The following is a 16,119-nucleotide window of genomic DNA, read 5'->3' as shown; positions in this document are numbered from 1 at the left end:
AAGAAATTCTTCCATTAACACTCATTATGAAAGGGCAGCTGATCAGTATCAATTAGAATTACAGGATAGAGCTTTTCCTCCTCATATAGTCCAACATGCTAGATACAGAGCTTCCCTCAAAGATCGCTCCACACTATTTCTTCCTTCGAATAGTACAACTGAGAACAGGATTATAGGATCCTTCACCTTCACTCATGCTGCGCATCATATTAAACATATTATACAAAAACATTGGCATATAGTTCAGAACATTCCAGGCTGTACACAGGCACCCATTATAACTTTTCGGAGAACTAGAAATCTCAAGGACTCTTTAGTGCATACAGAGCTCAGGAGCTTTCTCATGTAAGAGGACATCACAGATGTGGTCATTGCAGCTGTTGCAAACAATCTTTAAACATAAAATCCTTTATCCATCCCATATCAAAGGAATGTTATGAATTAAACTCATTCACTAATTGTAACTCCCTGAATGTTATTTATGTGATTTTATGCCCTTGTCGGAAGATATATGTGGGACAAACTTCAAGACCTCTAAGAATTAGAATATCTGAACATAAAAGTACCATTCGAAATAAAAGTTTAGATACTTCACTTGTCGCACATTGGTCACAATTACATCACTCTCCAGAATCCTTAAAATTCTTTGTTATTGAACAAGTCAAGTTTGGTACTTTTTATAGTGGCAACAAACACACTAAACTCCTACAAAGAGAATCATTTTGGATTCATAAGTTGTCATCAAACATACCCAAGGGTTTAAATGATCGGTTGGATTTAAGTTCTTTTTTATGAAATTGTATACATTGGTTAATATTGTACAAATCAGAGACAGATATGGATATGGGAAGGAGGCCAGGCAGATTACATAGAGCTATGTAATGCTCATAATGTACTTAGAATGAGTCGGAGTTGTTAGTTACCTTTCAATTATTATAAGTGTTATTATGCATTCAGCTATGGTTTGGGCTTACTTTATGGGACATGTAGGATAGTATGTCTCTAGAGGATATACCTTTAAGAGAATTCAATGCATCACTCTATCACCTGCAGCCTATTGTTGAGGCAAAGTATATTATGAGTTACTATTCCTGTGAACTTGTACCAGCATCCTTTTTATCAGTCAAGCCAAGCTGTTTAATATTGTGGGTAAGACATAATGATTCAATTTTGTTTGTTAATTATATTATATTTTGTATTATGTTGCTGATAGTAATTAATATATCTTTGATTGTCAACCTTGTGTATTTAGAAGTATGGAACACACAATGTACTATATTATTCCGGTTATGAAATTAATATGCTGATGAAGACCTTGGTGAGTCGAAACGGCCACACAGGACTCCGGAGGTAGCCGTTCCATCTGAATTCTACTTATAAGGACCCTGCTACCAGCCAATATTATTAGTTCCAACTTCATGTTGATTTGTTCCAAGCATCATCCATCATCATTGCTTTTTAGATTTTGGACTCTAATATTATGTTACAGCAGTAGAACCTCTTTCACTGCTAAAATCAGCAACATTGTGTACTTGGACTGTTACCACTTCACTCTTCAGATATATATTGGCTATTATTGATGTTTCTTGTAATTATGTATCTTGATATATATATCTTGTGAATAGACATAGTCTAGTTATTATACATATCTCTTGTTGTTCCCTTTTTGTTCAGTTCCTTCCAATTCCAGCCCAGGATCCAACTCTAAATCCTTCAGTGGACACTGAGGCCCACTTGGATGCAAGACCCTCATCTCATCTACACAGTTGCAAGAACCTACACTTTCAGCATTAAGAAAAGAAAGAGGGATAAGTACTCATCCAGGAGTCCAACCAGTTCCTTTTCTCTTCTCTCCCTTGACAGACTCAGGAGAACACTTTCAAATAGTCTCTCTACCACAGGGAGATGCTTCTCCCATTCCTATTCTCTCCCACATTGAGAATCTTATAACAGAGTGATATTCAATTCCTTCCATCGTACCAGGAAAGTTTCACTCAGACCCAATGTCCAGATGGTGGGCACCTTCTCGGAGGGGGAGTTAACCAGAATCATCTCTGAGGCTCACACCTATTCCTGAGGTACCATCTCAGGAAGAGGTCTTCACGGCTGCAGACCAAGTAGCGCATGCAGCAATTGATTGCCTTCACACGGTCTCTCGATCACCAATCCCCCAATGTGGTTACAAGGTGAGAGCATCTATATCCCTGCACATTGGGTCTGCCCCTACCACCATGGATATCAGGCCTCCAGATACTGTTCTTCACTGGCTTCATATTCAGTATCATCAGCCTCATGGGTGACATTTTATGAGTACCCTGTGCATCCACTCCTGACAACAGATTCAAACTTGTCTCTATGGCAACCCCAAATTCTTTGTACCCATTCTCACCAGTATGTTTGGGGCCATCTCCAACATTCAGATTGCAATGCAGTTTCTTAACTAATGAGACACACTTCATGTTTTCAATCTCGTCCTCAGTGCACAGTAGCGTTATCCTGCCCTCTAACCAAGGGGCCCTCTCTACATTCACAGTTGAGGCCAGACTAGGACTCTGCTAAGGCCACCACCACAACCACAGCTCCCACAGCCAGTTCATTCCAGGCATGAGCTCTTCATACCACTTGGGCTTTACTACCTCAAGTTCCTTCATCCCCTGAATATTCCCTCCAAACCTGTTTTCTGAGCCCACAAGCATTAAGTCCCAGTTTCAGACTTGGAGAGTGCATATGACGCTGACTCCTAATCTCCATCAGAAGCCCCTCGGGCCTCTCTAGAAATAAATCAAGGTGGCCAGATTCTTAGGTCTCCAACCCAGGACTTCCACTCTTATGAAGAGCATATCCTCTGAATGGAGAAATCATTAGAACTTCAAATGGAACTACTGTTCTCTCCACCACCACACATCCCAATTTAATCTCTGGTTGCTTGGCCCAACGTTTGGTTCCTGTTAGGCATCTTTCTTCTAAAAATGGGTGTCATGGCTAACCTCATCTCAGAAACACAAGCTTCAGCAGTTCAGAAAACTTAATGCAAAAAACTGAAGTTATTCAGTGTTGCCGAGATAGAATCATAGAATCATAGAATCGTAGAGTTGGAAGAGACCACCAGGGCCATCCAGTCCAACCCCCTGCCATGCAGGAAATCCAAATCAAAGCATCCCTGACAGATGGCCATCCAGCCTCTGTTTAAAGACCTCCAAGGAAGGAGACTCTATCACCTTCCGAGGAAGTGCATTCCACTGCCGAACAGCCCTTACTGTCAGGAAGTTCCTCCTAATGTTCAGGTGGAATCTCTTTTCCTGTAGCTTGCATCCATTGTTCCGGGTCCTGTTCTCTGGAGCAGCAGAAAACAAGCTTGCTCCCTCCTCAATATGACATCCTTTCAAATATTTAAACAGGGCTATCATATCACCTCTTAACCTTCTTTTCTCCAGGCTAAACATCCCCAGCTCCCTAAGTCGTTCCTCATAGGGCAAGGTTTCCAGACCCTTTACCATTTTTGTCGCCCTCCTTTGGACACGCTCCAGTTTCTCAATGTCCTTTTTGAATTGTGGCGCCCAGAACTGGACACAATATTCTAGGTGGGGCCTGACCAAAGCCGAATACAATGGCACTATTACTTCTCTTGATCTAGACACTATACTTCTATTGATGCAGCCTAAAATAGCATTGGCCTTTTTAGCTGCCGCATCACACTGTTCACTCATGTTCAACTTGTGGTCTACTTGGACTCCTAGATCCCTTTCACACGTAGTTTCATTCAGCCAGGTGTCACCCATCCTATATCTGTGCATTTTATTTTTCCGCCCTAAGTGCAATACCTTACATTTCTCTGTGTTGAATTTCATTTTGTTAGCTTTGGCCCAGCTTTCTAGTCTATTCAGATCATTTTGAATGTTGGTCCTGTCCTCTGGGGTATTAGCTATTCCCCCTAATTTGGTGTCATCTGCAAATTTGATAAGTATGCTCCCAATTCTGTCATCCAGGTCATTGATAAAGATGTTGAATAGCACTGGGCCCAGGACAGAGCCCTGTGGGACCCCACTGGTCACTTCTCTCCAGGATGAAAAGGAGCCATTGTTGAGCACCCTTTGGGTTCGGCCAGTCAACCAATTACAGATCCATTTAACAGTTCCTTTGTCTAGCCCACATTTTACAAGCTTGTTTGCAAGAATGTCATGGGAAACCTTGTCAAAGGCCTTACTGAAATCAAGATATACTATATCCACAGCATTCCCTTCATCTACCAAGCTGGTAATTTTGTCAAAGAAAGAGATTAGATTTGTCTGGCATGACTTGTTTCTCTGAAACCCATGTTGACTTTTTGTGATTATGGCATTGCCTTCTAGATGTTCACAGACTCTCTGTTTAATGATCTGCTCCAGAATCTTTCCTAGAACTGATGTCAGACTAACTGGACGATAATTGTTGGGATCCTCTTTTTTCCCCTTTTTGAAGATGGGGACAACGTTTGCCCTTCGCCAGTCTGCTGGGATCTCTCCTGTTCTCCAGGAGTTTTCAAATATGATTGCCAATGGCTCCGATATTACTTTTGCCAGTTCTTTTGATACCCTTGGATGGAGTTCATCTGGTCCCGGAGACTTAAATTCATTTAGATTAACAAGGTGTTCCTCTACTATCTCTTTACTTATTCTGTGCTGAAATTCCCCTATTCTGTCCTCTGCTCCATTATCCTCAGGTTGAGCACCCTTTCCCTTTTCTGAGAAGACTGAGGCAAAGAAGGTGTTGAGTAATTCTGCCTTTTCTCTATCTCCTGTTAGCATTTTGCCATCTTCTCCACGCAGTGGCCCTACCATTTCCTTCTTCTTCCTCTTGCTGCGGACATATCCAAAAAAGCCCTTTTTATTGTTCTTAACCTCTCTAGCAAGCCTGAGTTCATTCTGCGCTTTAGCTTTTCTGACTTTACCCCTACACATGCCTGCTATTTCTTTGAATTCCTTTTTCGTGATTTCCCCCTTTTTCCATTTCTTATACATGTTCCGTTTCAAACTTAGCTCCATTGAAAGTTCCTTAGTCATCCATCCTGGTTTCTTGAGACACCTCCCGTTTTTCTTTCTCACTGGAACTGTTTGAAATTGTGCCTTCAGTATCTCCCTTTTGAGAAAGTCCCATCCGTCCTGAACTCCTTTATCTTTTAGTATTTCTGACCATGGAATCGCCCTCAGTACTTCTCTAAGTTTACTGAAATCCGCTCTCCTAAAGTCTAGGATGCGTGTCTGACTCTGCCTGGCTTCTCCTCTCCATTGTATAACAAACTCCAGGAGAACATGGTCGCTTCCACCTAATGATCCCACCACTTGCACCCCATTAACCAAGTCATCCTTGTTGGTTAGGATCAGATCTAAAATAGCTGACCCCCTTGTTGCCTCTTCCACCTTTTGGACCATGAAATTGTCTTCCAGGCAAGTGAGGAATTTGCTAGACCTTGAGGATTTTGCTGAGTTTGACTTCCAGCAAATATCAGGATAGTTGAAGTCGCCCATCACTACTACATCTCTCTTTTCTGACTGTGTGGACATCTGTTCTAGAAAGATATCATCCAATTCCTCAGTCTGACTTGGGGGTCTGTAGTAGACTCCCACCGTAACACCCTTGTTGTTTCCCTCCCCTTTGATTCTTATCCAGATGCTCTCCACCTGGCTTCCATGATTGATGTCCAGGATCTCTTCACTGGTGTAAATAGCTCTGACATATAGTGCTATTCCTCCTCCTTTCCTGTTTGGCCTATTTCTCTTAATAAGGTTATACCCCTCTATTTCCACATTCCAATCATGAGACTCATCCCACCAGGTTTCAGTGATGCCTATTATATCATATTTGCTTTGTTGTACTAGGAGTTCGAGTTCATCTTGCTTATTTCCCATGCTCTGTGCATTGGTGTAGAGACATCGCAGACCATGGTTCCCTTTTACTTGCTGCCTGTGCAAGTTTTTTTGCCTCCCACTGCTGGGTCCTTGCACTGTTTGCCTTGTTTCCTCTATGTCAGTTTGACTATTTTCGCCATCCCTTTCGCCTTCCTTAATATTGTCTCCCTTCCCCTCGGAACTCAGTTTAAAGCTCTCCTGATCAAGTTCTTGAGACTGTTGGCAAAAACATTTCTTCCAACTGGCGTGAGATGCAACCCGTCTGTTGCAAGAAGTCCCTCCTCATGGAACCGCAGGCCATGATCGAAGAATCCAAATCCTTCTCGGCGGCACCATCTGCGGAGCCAGTTGTTCACATCTGCTATTTTCCTCTCCCTTCGTGGACCATGCCCTTCAACTGGCAGAAGAGACGAGATGACAACCTGTACATCCATTCCTTTCAGCTTCCTACCAAGCGCCTCGTAATCCCTTTTGATGTTCTGAATGCTGTGTCTTGCAGTATCATTAGTTCCCACGTGGACCAAAAGGAAGGGGTATTGGTCAGTAGGCTTGACCAGTCTTGACAGCCTCTCTGTCACATCACGGATCTTTGCACCTGGAAGACAACACACCTCTCGAGACATCTTGTCAGGCCTACAAATCACTGCTTCTGTTCCCCTCAGCAAGGAGTCCCCCACTACGACCACACGCCTCCTCCGAGGCTTAGCAGCGACTGTTCCCTCGGGTGGGACTCTCAGGCTCCTCTGCTCTGTCCCAGAGATATTTTTCTGTCCAAAGAGTAGACCACAGAAAGCAGGAGTGGTTTAGATTGAGGTCTGAGGGTGATGTAGAACATACAAAAACCACATCCTGGTACAACTGTATGCGTACCATGTATGCAGAGGCTATGTCCTTGGGACAAATATTTACTGGAAAACTAGCCTCTGGGGGTGGGCTATCGTGCAAGCTAGCAAAGGCTTAATGTTCTTTCCCAGGAATTGGCAGTGGGATTTTGGACTGGTTGATGAGACTTTCTTTGTCTCTTGGTGCAAGAGGAAATGGAGAATACTTGAGGGAAGGAGGGAGCACTTACTACACCCATTTAGCCTTGATGGTATTATTACCTGAATTGTCCACATGGTTTGGGTTTCTGCTGCTTTTCTCCTGGGAACCTTACCTAGTGTTCTTAAAAGTCATCTGGACATCTCAAGAACATGCTGGGTCCTGCTATGAAATACGAAAATATGGAACCCCATGGGGTATGCAGAGTGTGCTAACAAAACAGGGAGTGCAAACTGTCATGGTTAGTTGTAAGGGAGGAGCCAAACCTGCATCCCTCCCAACCAGAATGACCAGAAACAGATCAGTACTGTTTAGTTATTTTCTCCCATTTAAGTGAATGAAGGCCACTAATTGCTGTAAGAAAACGTGAGGTGTTATGTGAGAGAAAACAAACCCTGCTTGCCTTGTGGGGGGTGGAGGATGCATTCTTTATTCCATAGTATATTGCTTCTCCTCTGAGGGCTTTCTGCATCATATGGGCCCTCTCTTTGAAAGAACCCATTTAAAAGAACAGGCTAATCCTCCTGAAATCACTGACAGCAGAACTGCTTCATTTCTGCAGCACAGAACCTATTTCTACAAAAATTAATACATCCACTAAAATGCTTTGCACTTCAAATTGTTGCTTCATCTGTGTTCTAAATTGAAGAAATGGTACTATAGCAACAGAAATTGTGTTGGTGCGGATGGAAACCACTGCTGCGAGCTCTTCTGTCTCTTCCTCATTTGATATTTGTCCTGGTTTACATTTGCCTAGCAATGAGAGGACTGAATATAAGTGCAACATGTTATTAGTACTGGTAGTCTTAAAAATAATTGGTTCCTATGGGATAGTAAGGGGAGTGTTTACCATTCCTTTATTATGCTATATAAGTTGACTCTTTCCAGTTTGTTTGCTTTTTAATATCATGAATAACTGTAAGGCTGTAGGTGAAATTTTCTACTTCAAAATTAAAATGAGATTGGTTTTCTCTATGAAGCAAGGTCATTTAATACCAAAAGGCAGAAAGGTGGCTAAAACAGAATACAGGTCTTCAATTTCCATTTCCATGGTTAATTATGCAAAATTAATTAACCAAAATAAGGAGAACTATGAGAAAGTTTTAGGCTTTATGCATTTTATGCAGGTTACTAAATTCAGCTTTTCATAGCACAGAAGTGCTGTTATCTTGGTTCTGAATTCTGATTTTTTTAAAAAATATATATGTTGCTTAAACAGAGATACCACATTCTGAACCATGTTGTCATGAAAATGATATAATAAGAAAGCTCACACAGGAGATTTCTTAGGTTCCTGTGGTCTTCACAAGTGAAATTGCAGGTGTGTTTATTATTAAGGTGGTTGCTGACTCCCTCGTCGATTTTGCCCTTCCTTTCTATAATTAATTTTTTTTTTTTTTTTTTTTTTGGCGAATTACTGGCATTCCTTGCATAGGAGGAACAGGAATTCTATCAGCTCGCCAGATTGCTATATGGCTAGAGCTGAGGTTTTTATAATAGGGGGTAATTTCTTGTTCTGGATTAGTCTGTATTTTTAGGAATGACATCTTTTGCTGTCTTCCTTTGCTGCTACGGGGTTTTTTTGTTACTACTAGAGTCGGGGGTGGGTATGGGATATGGGTGGCCAGCTATGGTGGCGGATGCATATGTGATTGGAGCCCCAATTGAGATTGTGCGGGGCATGGGGAGGTATGGCGGTAGGAATGTGGATAGGTGTATAAATGGAAGGAGAGATCGATGTGTGATATCTATCTCTCCTTCCTTCCACTTTCCTAACCAAAGAGGCCTGAGGGTCAGCCCAGTCGTACCACAAACCCTGTCTCTGCTCCTATGCAACGCCAGGTCTATAAAAAATAAGACCCACATTGTGTATGATCTTTTGCAGGATAAAAACTGCGACCTGGCGTGCATCACTGAGACCTGGCTGGGGCCTGAGAGTGAGGCAGTGTGGGCCCAGGCCCTTCCAGCCGGGTACTCAGTTAAGGACCAGATCAGGTTAGGTGGGCAGGGGGGCGGTATTGCCTTGGTACATAAAAACACCCTTTCCTTAACCAGGATCCCAGTCCGGAAAACAGATCACATTGAATGTATTTACCTGTCCCTGAAGGCTAGAGACAGTTTAGGGATTCTGTTGGTCTACCGGCCACCCCGTGCGCTAACAGACTCCCTGGCCGAGCTGACACTGCTGGTCTCGGAGCTGGTGTTGGAGTCCCCTAGGCTTCTTGTCCTGGGGGACCTCAACATCCCTTTCGAGGCCAGCGATATTCCAACAGGTGCAGCTCGGGAGTTCATGACTACCATGACAGCCATGGGCCTGTCTCAATTAGTTTCGGGGCCAACACATTGTGCTGGTAATACTCTTGATGTGATCTTTAGTACGGATATGGAGGCTCCGTGGGTTGAGATCTCTAGTGTCTCTCCCTTGTCATGGACGGATCATTTCCTGGTTGAGGCTAGAATCAAGGCTTCTACCATTAACCCCCCCGGGGGTGGCGGACCTATTAGGATGGTCCACCCTCGAAGGCTGATGGAACCCATAAGGTTCCAAGAAGCCCTAGAGGGATATACGACTGGCTCTGACGGCGATTCTGTTGATGCCCTAACCGACATCTGGGATACTAATCTCTCTAGGGCTATACACAGCATCGCTCCCAAGCGTCCTTTCCGGCCTGCTTCCAATAAACAACCCTGGTACACGGAAGATCTCAGGGCAAGGAAGCGGGCCGCGCAACGACTAGAGCACAAATGGCGAAGACATCAGCGCTTGTCTGACAGGACACTCCTTCGCTCTCATTTAAGAGCCTATGGAGTGGCAATACGTGCAGCGAAGAATTCTTTCTATGCTGCACGTATTGCGTCCGCAGAGTCGCGTCCGGCAGAGCTGTTCAGGGTTGTGAGGGAGCTAACTCGGCTCCCTCCCACCTTGAGCCCTATCTTGGAGCCATCTAAAGCCTGCTGTGACGATTTTAACAACTTCTTTGCGGATAAAATCTCTCGGATAAGGGCTGATCTCGACGCCAGTCTTTGTGCAGATCCTATAGGAGAGGTGTCCGAAGCGTCCGTGGTCCCTGTTATACTGGATCACTTTGAGTTTGTTAGTACCGATGAAGTGGACAAGATCCTCCGGAGTGTTAGGAGGACGACTTGCTCTCTTGATCCCTGTCCCTCATGGTTGGCAGCTCAGGGGGGAGATGTGGTGCGACTAATGTTGCATCACATAATCAATACATCTCTAAGTGAGGGCCAGTTTCCATCTAAATTAAAATTAGCAGTGGTTAAACCCCTGCTAAAGAAGCCCTCCTTAGACCCCCTGATCCATAATAATTATCGGCCCATCTCGCTGCTACCTTTCTTAGGGAAGGTGATCGAGAGAGCAGTCGCCTTCCAGCTTCAGTCGATCTTGGACGACACCGATTTTCTGGATCCATTTCAAACTGGCTTCCGGGCGGGCTATGGAGTTGAGACTGCCATGGTCGCCTTAGTTGATGATCTCCGTCTGGGCATGGACAGGGGGAGCGTGTCCCTGTTAGTGCTCTTGGACATCTCAGCGGCCTTCGATACCATTGACCATGGTATCCTTCTGGGACGCCTGAGGGAGTTGGGAATTGGGGGCACTGCTCTGCAGTGGTTCCGTTCCTACCTCTCGGGCAGATCCCAGATGGTGGAGCTGGGGGACTGTCGCTCCGATAGGAGGGCCCTGACATCTGGTGTCCCTCAGGGAGCGATTTTGTCCCCTATGCTTTTTAACATTTACATGAAGCCGCTGGGAGAGATCATCCGGAGACATGGGGCGCGGTGTTATCAGTACGCTGATGACACCCAGATAATTTTCTCTATGTCTCCGACTGATGCAGTAACTAAGGCTGGCATCTCTCCTCTAGATGCCTGCTTGGCGTCAGTAATGGACTGGATGAGGGAGAACAAACTCAGTGTGAATCCAGGGAAAACGGAAGTACTGGTGATAGGCTCCCCGGTCTCGGGTAGCGAGATCTGTCACCCGGTCCTGAACGGGGTCACGCTCCCCCTGAAGGACTCGGTGCGCAGCTTGGGTGTACTCCTTGACTCGTCGCTCCAGCTGACTTCTCAGGTGGATGCGACGGTCAGGAGTGCTTGTTATCAGCTTCGGCTGATACGCCAGCTGCGTCCCTACCTGGACCGTAAGGACCTTGAATCTGTCGTACATGCTTTGGTAACCTCTCGATTGGATTTCTGCAATGCGCTCTACATGGGGCAACCCTTGTACCAAACTCGGAAGCTGCAATTAGTGCAGAATATGGCAGCCAGATTGGTCGCTGGTAGCTCCAGGTCGGACCACATAACACCTATCTTAAAAGATCTTCACTGGCTGCCTATTCGCTTCCGGGCTCAATACAAGGTGTTGGTTTTGACCTATAAAGCCCTAAATGGCTTGGGCCCAGGGTACTTGGAGGACCGCCTCTCCCCACATAATCCACCCCGCACACTCAGAACATCTGGGACTAAATTGTTGGAGGTCCCTAGGTCCAACCTTATTCGGACCTCGCAGAGAGCTTTTACTATTGCTGCCCCTGTACTATGGAATAAGCTCCCTGCAGAGCTTCGCTCCGCCACCTCATTAGATGTTTTCAAAAAACAGCTGAAAACATATTTATTCCGGCTGGCCTTCCCACCTTAATTTGTTTGTCTGTTTTTTTCCTGCCCCTTTTTTCCCTTCTGACCCTGGATTGATGAATGTTTTTGCATTTTTCTTCTGCCCCTGATATATGTATTTCTTATTTTATCGTTTCCTGTTCCTGTTTTTGTAATTAATGGTTTTTAACTGCTGATTGAATTTTTAACTTGTATTGTAATGTTTTTATAACTTTGTAAGCCGCCCTGATCATTTTTTGGAAGGGCGGGGTAGAAATAAAAATTTATTATTATTATTATTATTAACAGGTTCAACTTTGCTTTCCCCCACTCTCCCACATGTACTTTTCTTGATCAGTTCACCTTATTAATAACATCTAAAAGAAAACTTAAAAAAAAAGCTCAGAACTGCTTCAAGAACCGTACATAGTGATTTCTCAGTGGCATTACAGGTATCAACCAGGTGATTCCATAAACAGCTGGCTTTGCCTCAAAGTTGCAGAAGAAATATACCTTGGACTGAATACAGTGGCAGCCCTTTATGTGAATGCTTGCATTATTCCTAAATGTTTCCCCTGTCTCAAGCCTTTGTTTATATATGGAAGTGGATCATAAATATCAGGCATTATGCCTAAGTTACAGAGTGTGTGGCTAGGGAACCCTCTCTGAAGTTACTCAGGTAGAATTGTTTTTAAACAGAAACACACTTAAAGGCTTCCCAAGAGAAACTAGCATCTGACTCATATGACAACATTGCCAGTATAATTAAAAACACTCACATACAATGATATAAACAAGTACAACTGAACAAGTAATGAAGAATGCACCTGCCTGGACTCTTATATGCTCTCATTCTGATGCCTCTGAAGTTAGGTGTCTTCAAGAGAAAGAACCATCACTATCCCAGTGCCACCTCCAAGGAAACTCTTGGCACCTGTACCATTTCCTTCCTTTCTTCCCACACATTAAAAATGTGTGCTGCTTTATTTCTCGGTGCTATCAATTTTTAAATTTGCTGAACAATGATACATTCTTTTTATTGAGCTTTTGTAATGCACCCAAAAACATGGGGCTTGAATATCGGCGAGTCTCCGTTTTCATGGGGGGGGGGGGGCGGAATGGATCCCCCATGAAAACAGAGGGATGGATTTACAGTATGGATTACTATTTTTGGTCTCTTGAAATATATATATTTTTTAAACTAATGACAGGACACAGAATAAAATGTAGCCTTAACCTATTTGGTTTTGTGTCACCCAGAAACAGATAGATACATAGGTGTGGTGTACTATGGCTGCATATACTCCAAATTATGCGACAAATCTGCCTTGTAGAAAAGCTGAACTGCTTTGGATACTCTCATTAATTACTGGTGGTAGCACACAGATTTGTAGCACGCAAAATGAGTGACTTGTGTTTCTCCTTCTTTGTTTACTTGCCTTATCCAAGGCCTAGAGAAGCAGGAGCATTTGAGCCTCTTTAGGTGTCCATTAAGAAGTGAAAATGTGGTACGAAGCATTAAAGTCTCATTCTTTAACATGAGACATATATATCTATGGGGAGTTCTGTAGTAACCATGACATGTTTTAAATTGTCATAGCTTCCTTCGCTTGAAAGTATATTCCTCTTTTCCTTTACAGATAAGAATGTGATAGATGAACATGCTAATTTTGGACTTTGGGGTGATGGCAAAGGAGAAGACGAGCTTTCACCTGAAGAAATCCAAATGGTATTTTTAAATTTATTTTAAATTAGTAGATTTGCCCACTAGCTAAACACACCCCTGACTGCTGAATATATAATAAGCACAATGCACACACTGGATCTCATGGTCTTTCTGTTAACAGTTTCCTGTGCAAGGCAGTTCCGTTTGCTCTTCCAATTCTTACTGCTGCTGTGTGTTTATGTTCCTTCAAGTCACTTGTCAACTTATGGCAACCACCTGGATTTCATCAGGTTTTCTTAGGCAAGGAATACTCAGGTGGTTTTGCCAGTTCCTTCCTCTGAAATCTAGCTTATAATATCTGGTTTTCATCAGCAGTACTGAGTATTGCAAGTACTAACCAGAGCCAATCCTCCTTAGCTTTGAAGAGCAGATGGAATCTGGTGCCTTTAGGGTGTTGAGGTAGCAAAATGATGATTCTAAATTTTAACTAAAGAGACTGCTGTTTAGTTCTTCTATTATTAGGGATCCCCTCCCCAGATATTGGGCTGTGGGTTGCTTTACATATTTGTTTGTTTGTTTGTTTTTAGTATTTATCACCTCCAAGCTCACAAAGGCATCTGAGGTGATGAACAAATAAAAACAACTAAAACAATAGAGAATAAATATATTTGAATTGTTATTTCAGTTCACAAATAGATGTTAATTTGGGAGTATAATTAAAGAGGACTCGATTAGGCCATGAGTTCTGTCTTTAAAGAGATTCATATATGAACATACAAATATGTTCACTGGAAGACCTAGAGATTCCTAGAGATATGTTCTTTCAGGTAAAAACATAGTGTTTTTGTTATTTGCTGTTTTTCCATATTCACGGGGGTCCTGTGTCCCTAACCCCAGCGAATATGGAAGGGCATGTATATCTCAGCGATCAGAAACATCATCTTATATTTTGCATATTTGTAAAATAACAGCAATACACATCATGTGGCACCTATTGAGGACATTAGCGCATCTGATACAGGTATTTACACGCATTTCAATACATTATATTCTTTCAGCATAGTTCTAATCATTGCACAGAGAGCATGTCTAACTCTGTAAACTGACATTTCAGTCAGAGTATTATAAATCCAAATAATCTCAACCCATTCTGGGGATTTCATACAACCAGCAGCATAGATCTTTGGCTCAGTTATAAGATAATCACCCTTTTCCTACTGTCCTTGGAAAGCTTTTTTAGCTTGTTACAAACTTTAGTTCATCCAGGCTAGAGGGGTTCTCCCTACTTCCAGGATAGTTGGAAAAATCAAAATGTAGATCCTGCCTGGGTTTTCCGCTGTCCTAGAGGAAACTGCATTAGAGAAACCAGTACTGAAGTTTGTTTATTTGTACAGCTGCGCAGCCTGACTGGATTGTCTCTTTATCTCTCATTTTGGTTTAGCTTGCTAAATGTCCAGGAGCAGACTTTGGGCTTGTACATGTTTCCCTGTCTTTGACACAGGCATCCACTTTTTTGTTTCTCCAAAGTGAACTTTTTATGTACAGTGGTCCCCCGGGTTACGAAATTAATTGGTTCCGCTGCCGCTTTCGTAACCCGGAAACTTTCGCTAGCCGAATAGCCCATAGGCGCTAATAGCGAAAGCCGCGATTTCGTGTGAAATCGCGCCGAAAAGCACCAAAAAATTTTTTCGTAACCCGAAAAAAAAAAACCTAACCCGGAACAGTTTTTTTCTTTTGAATTTTTTCGTATCCCGGGAATTTCGTAAGGCGGTGCTTTCGTATCCCGGGGTACCACTGTATCTCAGGATAGTTGAGTGTCATAGTTCTAGCTTTATATTTCAGTGGTGTGGGCTGTGCTTCAGGATTGAATGGCAAATTATGTTTTATATGGATTGCCACTGAAAACATCTTTATAGCAAATTCCCACGCTTTCCTGGTACATTCAAGAATTATTTCTACATGATATGATTTATTTATCAAGACACTTCTGCACAGTGTTTCAGAGTCACTTTTCAAGACAGCTTACTAAACTGCAAATACAAATAAACACAAGAATAAAGAATAACATTATTATAAAACCATGACTAAACTTAACTTTAAAATCACTCAAAGAATTTTAAAAGCATGGAAGAATATGGAATTCTTTCATAAGGAGATAAACCTCCCAGGAGTGGGACTTGGAAGGATGGGTTGTAGAGAGAACATGCCAGAGCCAGCTGTTCCCTCCCTACTTGCCATTTACATCACGTTTGGTCCAGAGACTTAAGAGAAGCACCACCAGATATTCTCAGTGCACTGACAGTTTGGTGTGGCAACATGTCATATTGTAGTGCAGTCTGTCCCTGATCCAAGAGATGGCTGCTGATAGGAAACAGTGGTGGCACACAGGGCAGGGTTACAGGAAAGGATTTAGCTTGCCATTCTGTTCAGTGTTGGGGGGGAAAAATAAGCTTTTCTAAATTTATGTTATTATTGACAGATGCTTGCAATTTTGAGATTGTGCCTATATTTGTGTGTACATTATGCTGTTTGATATTGCAAAATCATGAGAGATGTGGAAAGTATGGCATTTTTCAGCAATATGTCTTTGCAAAAGAAGCATGCCTTCTATTGTTCCAGTGGAAAATTATGGGTAATGGTTAAATGCCATCCTGCCTGACATTAAAGCCTTATTATTTAAAACAACATAATTAAGAAGGCTAGCAAGCTTGTAGTTGCCTTGACCTTTGTTTTTATTTCTATTTAAGTGGAATTAGATTTCAGTAGGTGTCACATTTAGAAGGTTTCTTTTAATCAATACATTTTGTAAAAAAAAAAAAAAAAATCTTAAGCAGCAGTTGCTTTCCAGGTCCAACATTTCTGCTACATTAGAAACAGTCTTGCCCTGCTTTTTTGGGCATAGAGACATTTTTCAGATTG

General features: G+C 42.8%; 1 protein-coding gene across 5 annotated transcripts in view; it reads left to right on the top strand.

Annotated features, from left to right (window-relative positions):
- Nucleotides 1–16,119, top strand: part of STX18 (syntaxin 18) — an 80,557-nt gene that overhangs the window by 58,090 nt on the left and 6,348 nt on the right. For all 5 annotated transcript variants that reach the window (XM_089524799.1, XM_089524794.1, XM_089524796.1 and 2 more), the window contains exon 7: nucleotides 13,175–13,263. In XM_089524799.1, the coding sequence (XP_089380925.1) occupies nucleotides 13,175–13,263 (89 nt within the window). The remainder of the gene's footprint in view (nucleotides 1–13,174; nucleotides 13,264–16,119) is intronic.

This window comes from Sceloporus occidentalis, unplaced genomic scaffold (assembly GCF_023333645.1).
Source record: "Sceloporus occidentalis isolate IW3139 unplaced genomic scaffold, rSceOcc1.0.p SCAF_5, whole genome shotgun sequence".
NCBI lineage: Eukaryota > Metazoa > Chordata > Lepidosauria > Squamata > Phrynosomatidae > Sceloporus > Sceloporus occidentalis.
Note: the sequence above shows the minus strand (reverse complement) of the source record. Positions and strands in the feature narration are given on the sequence as shown.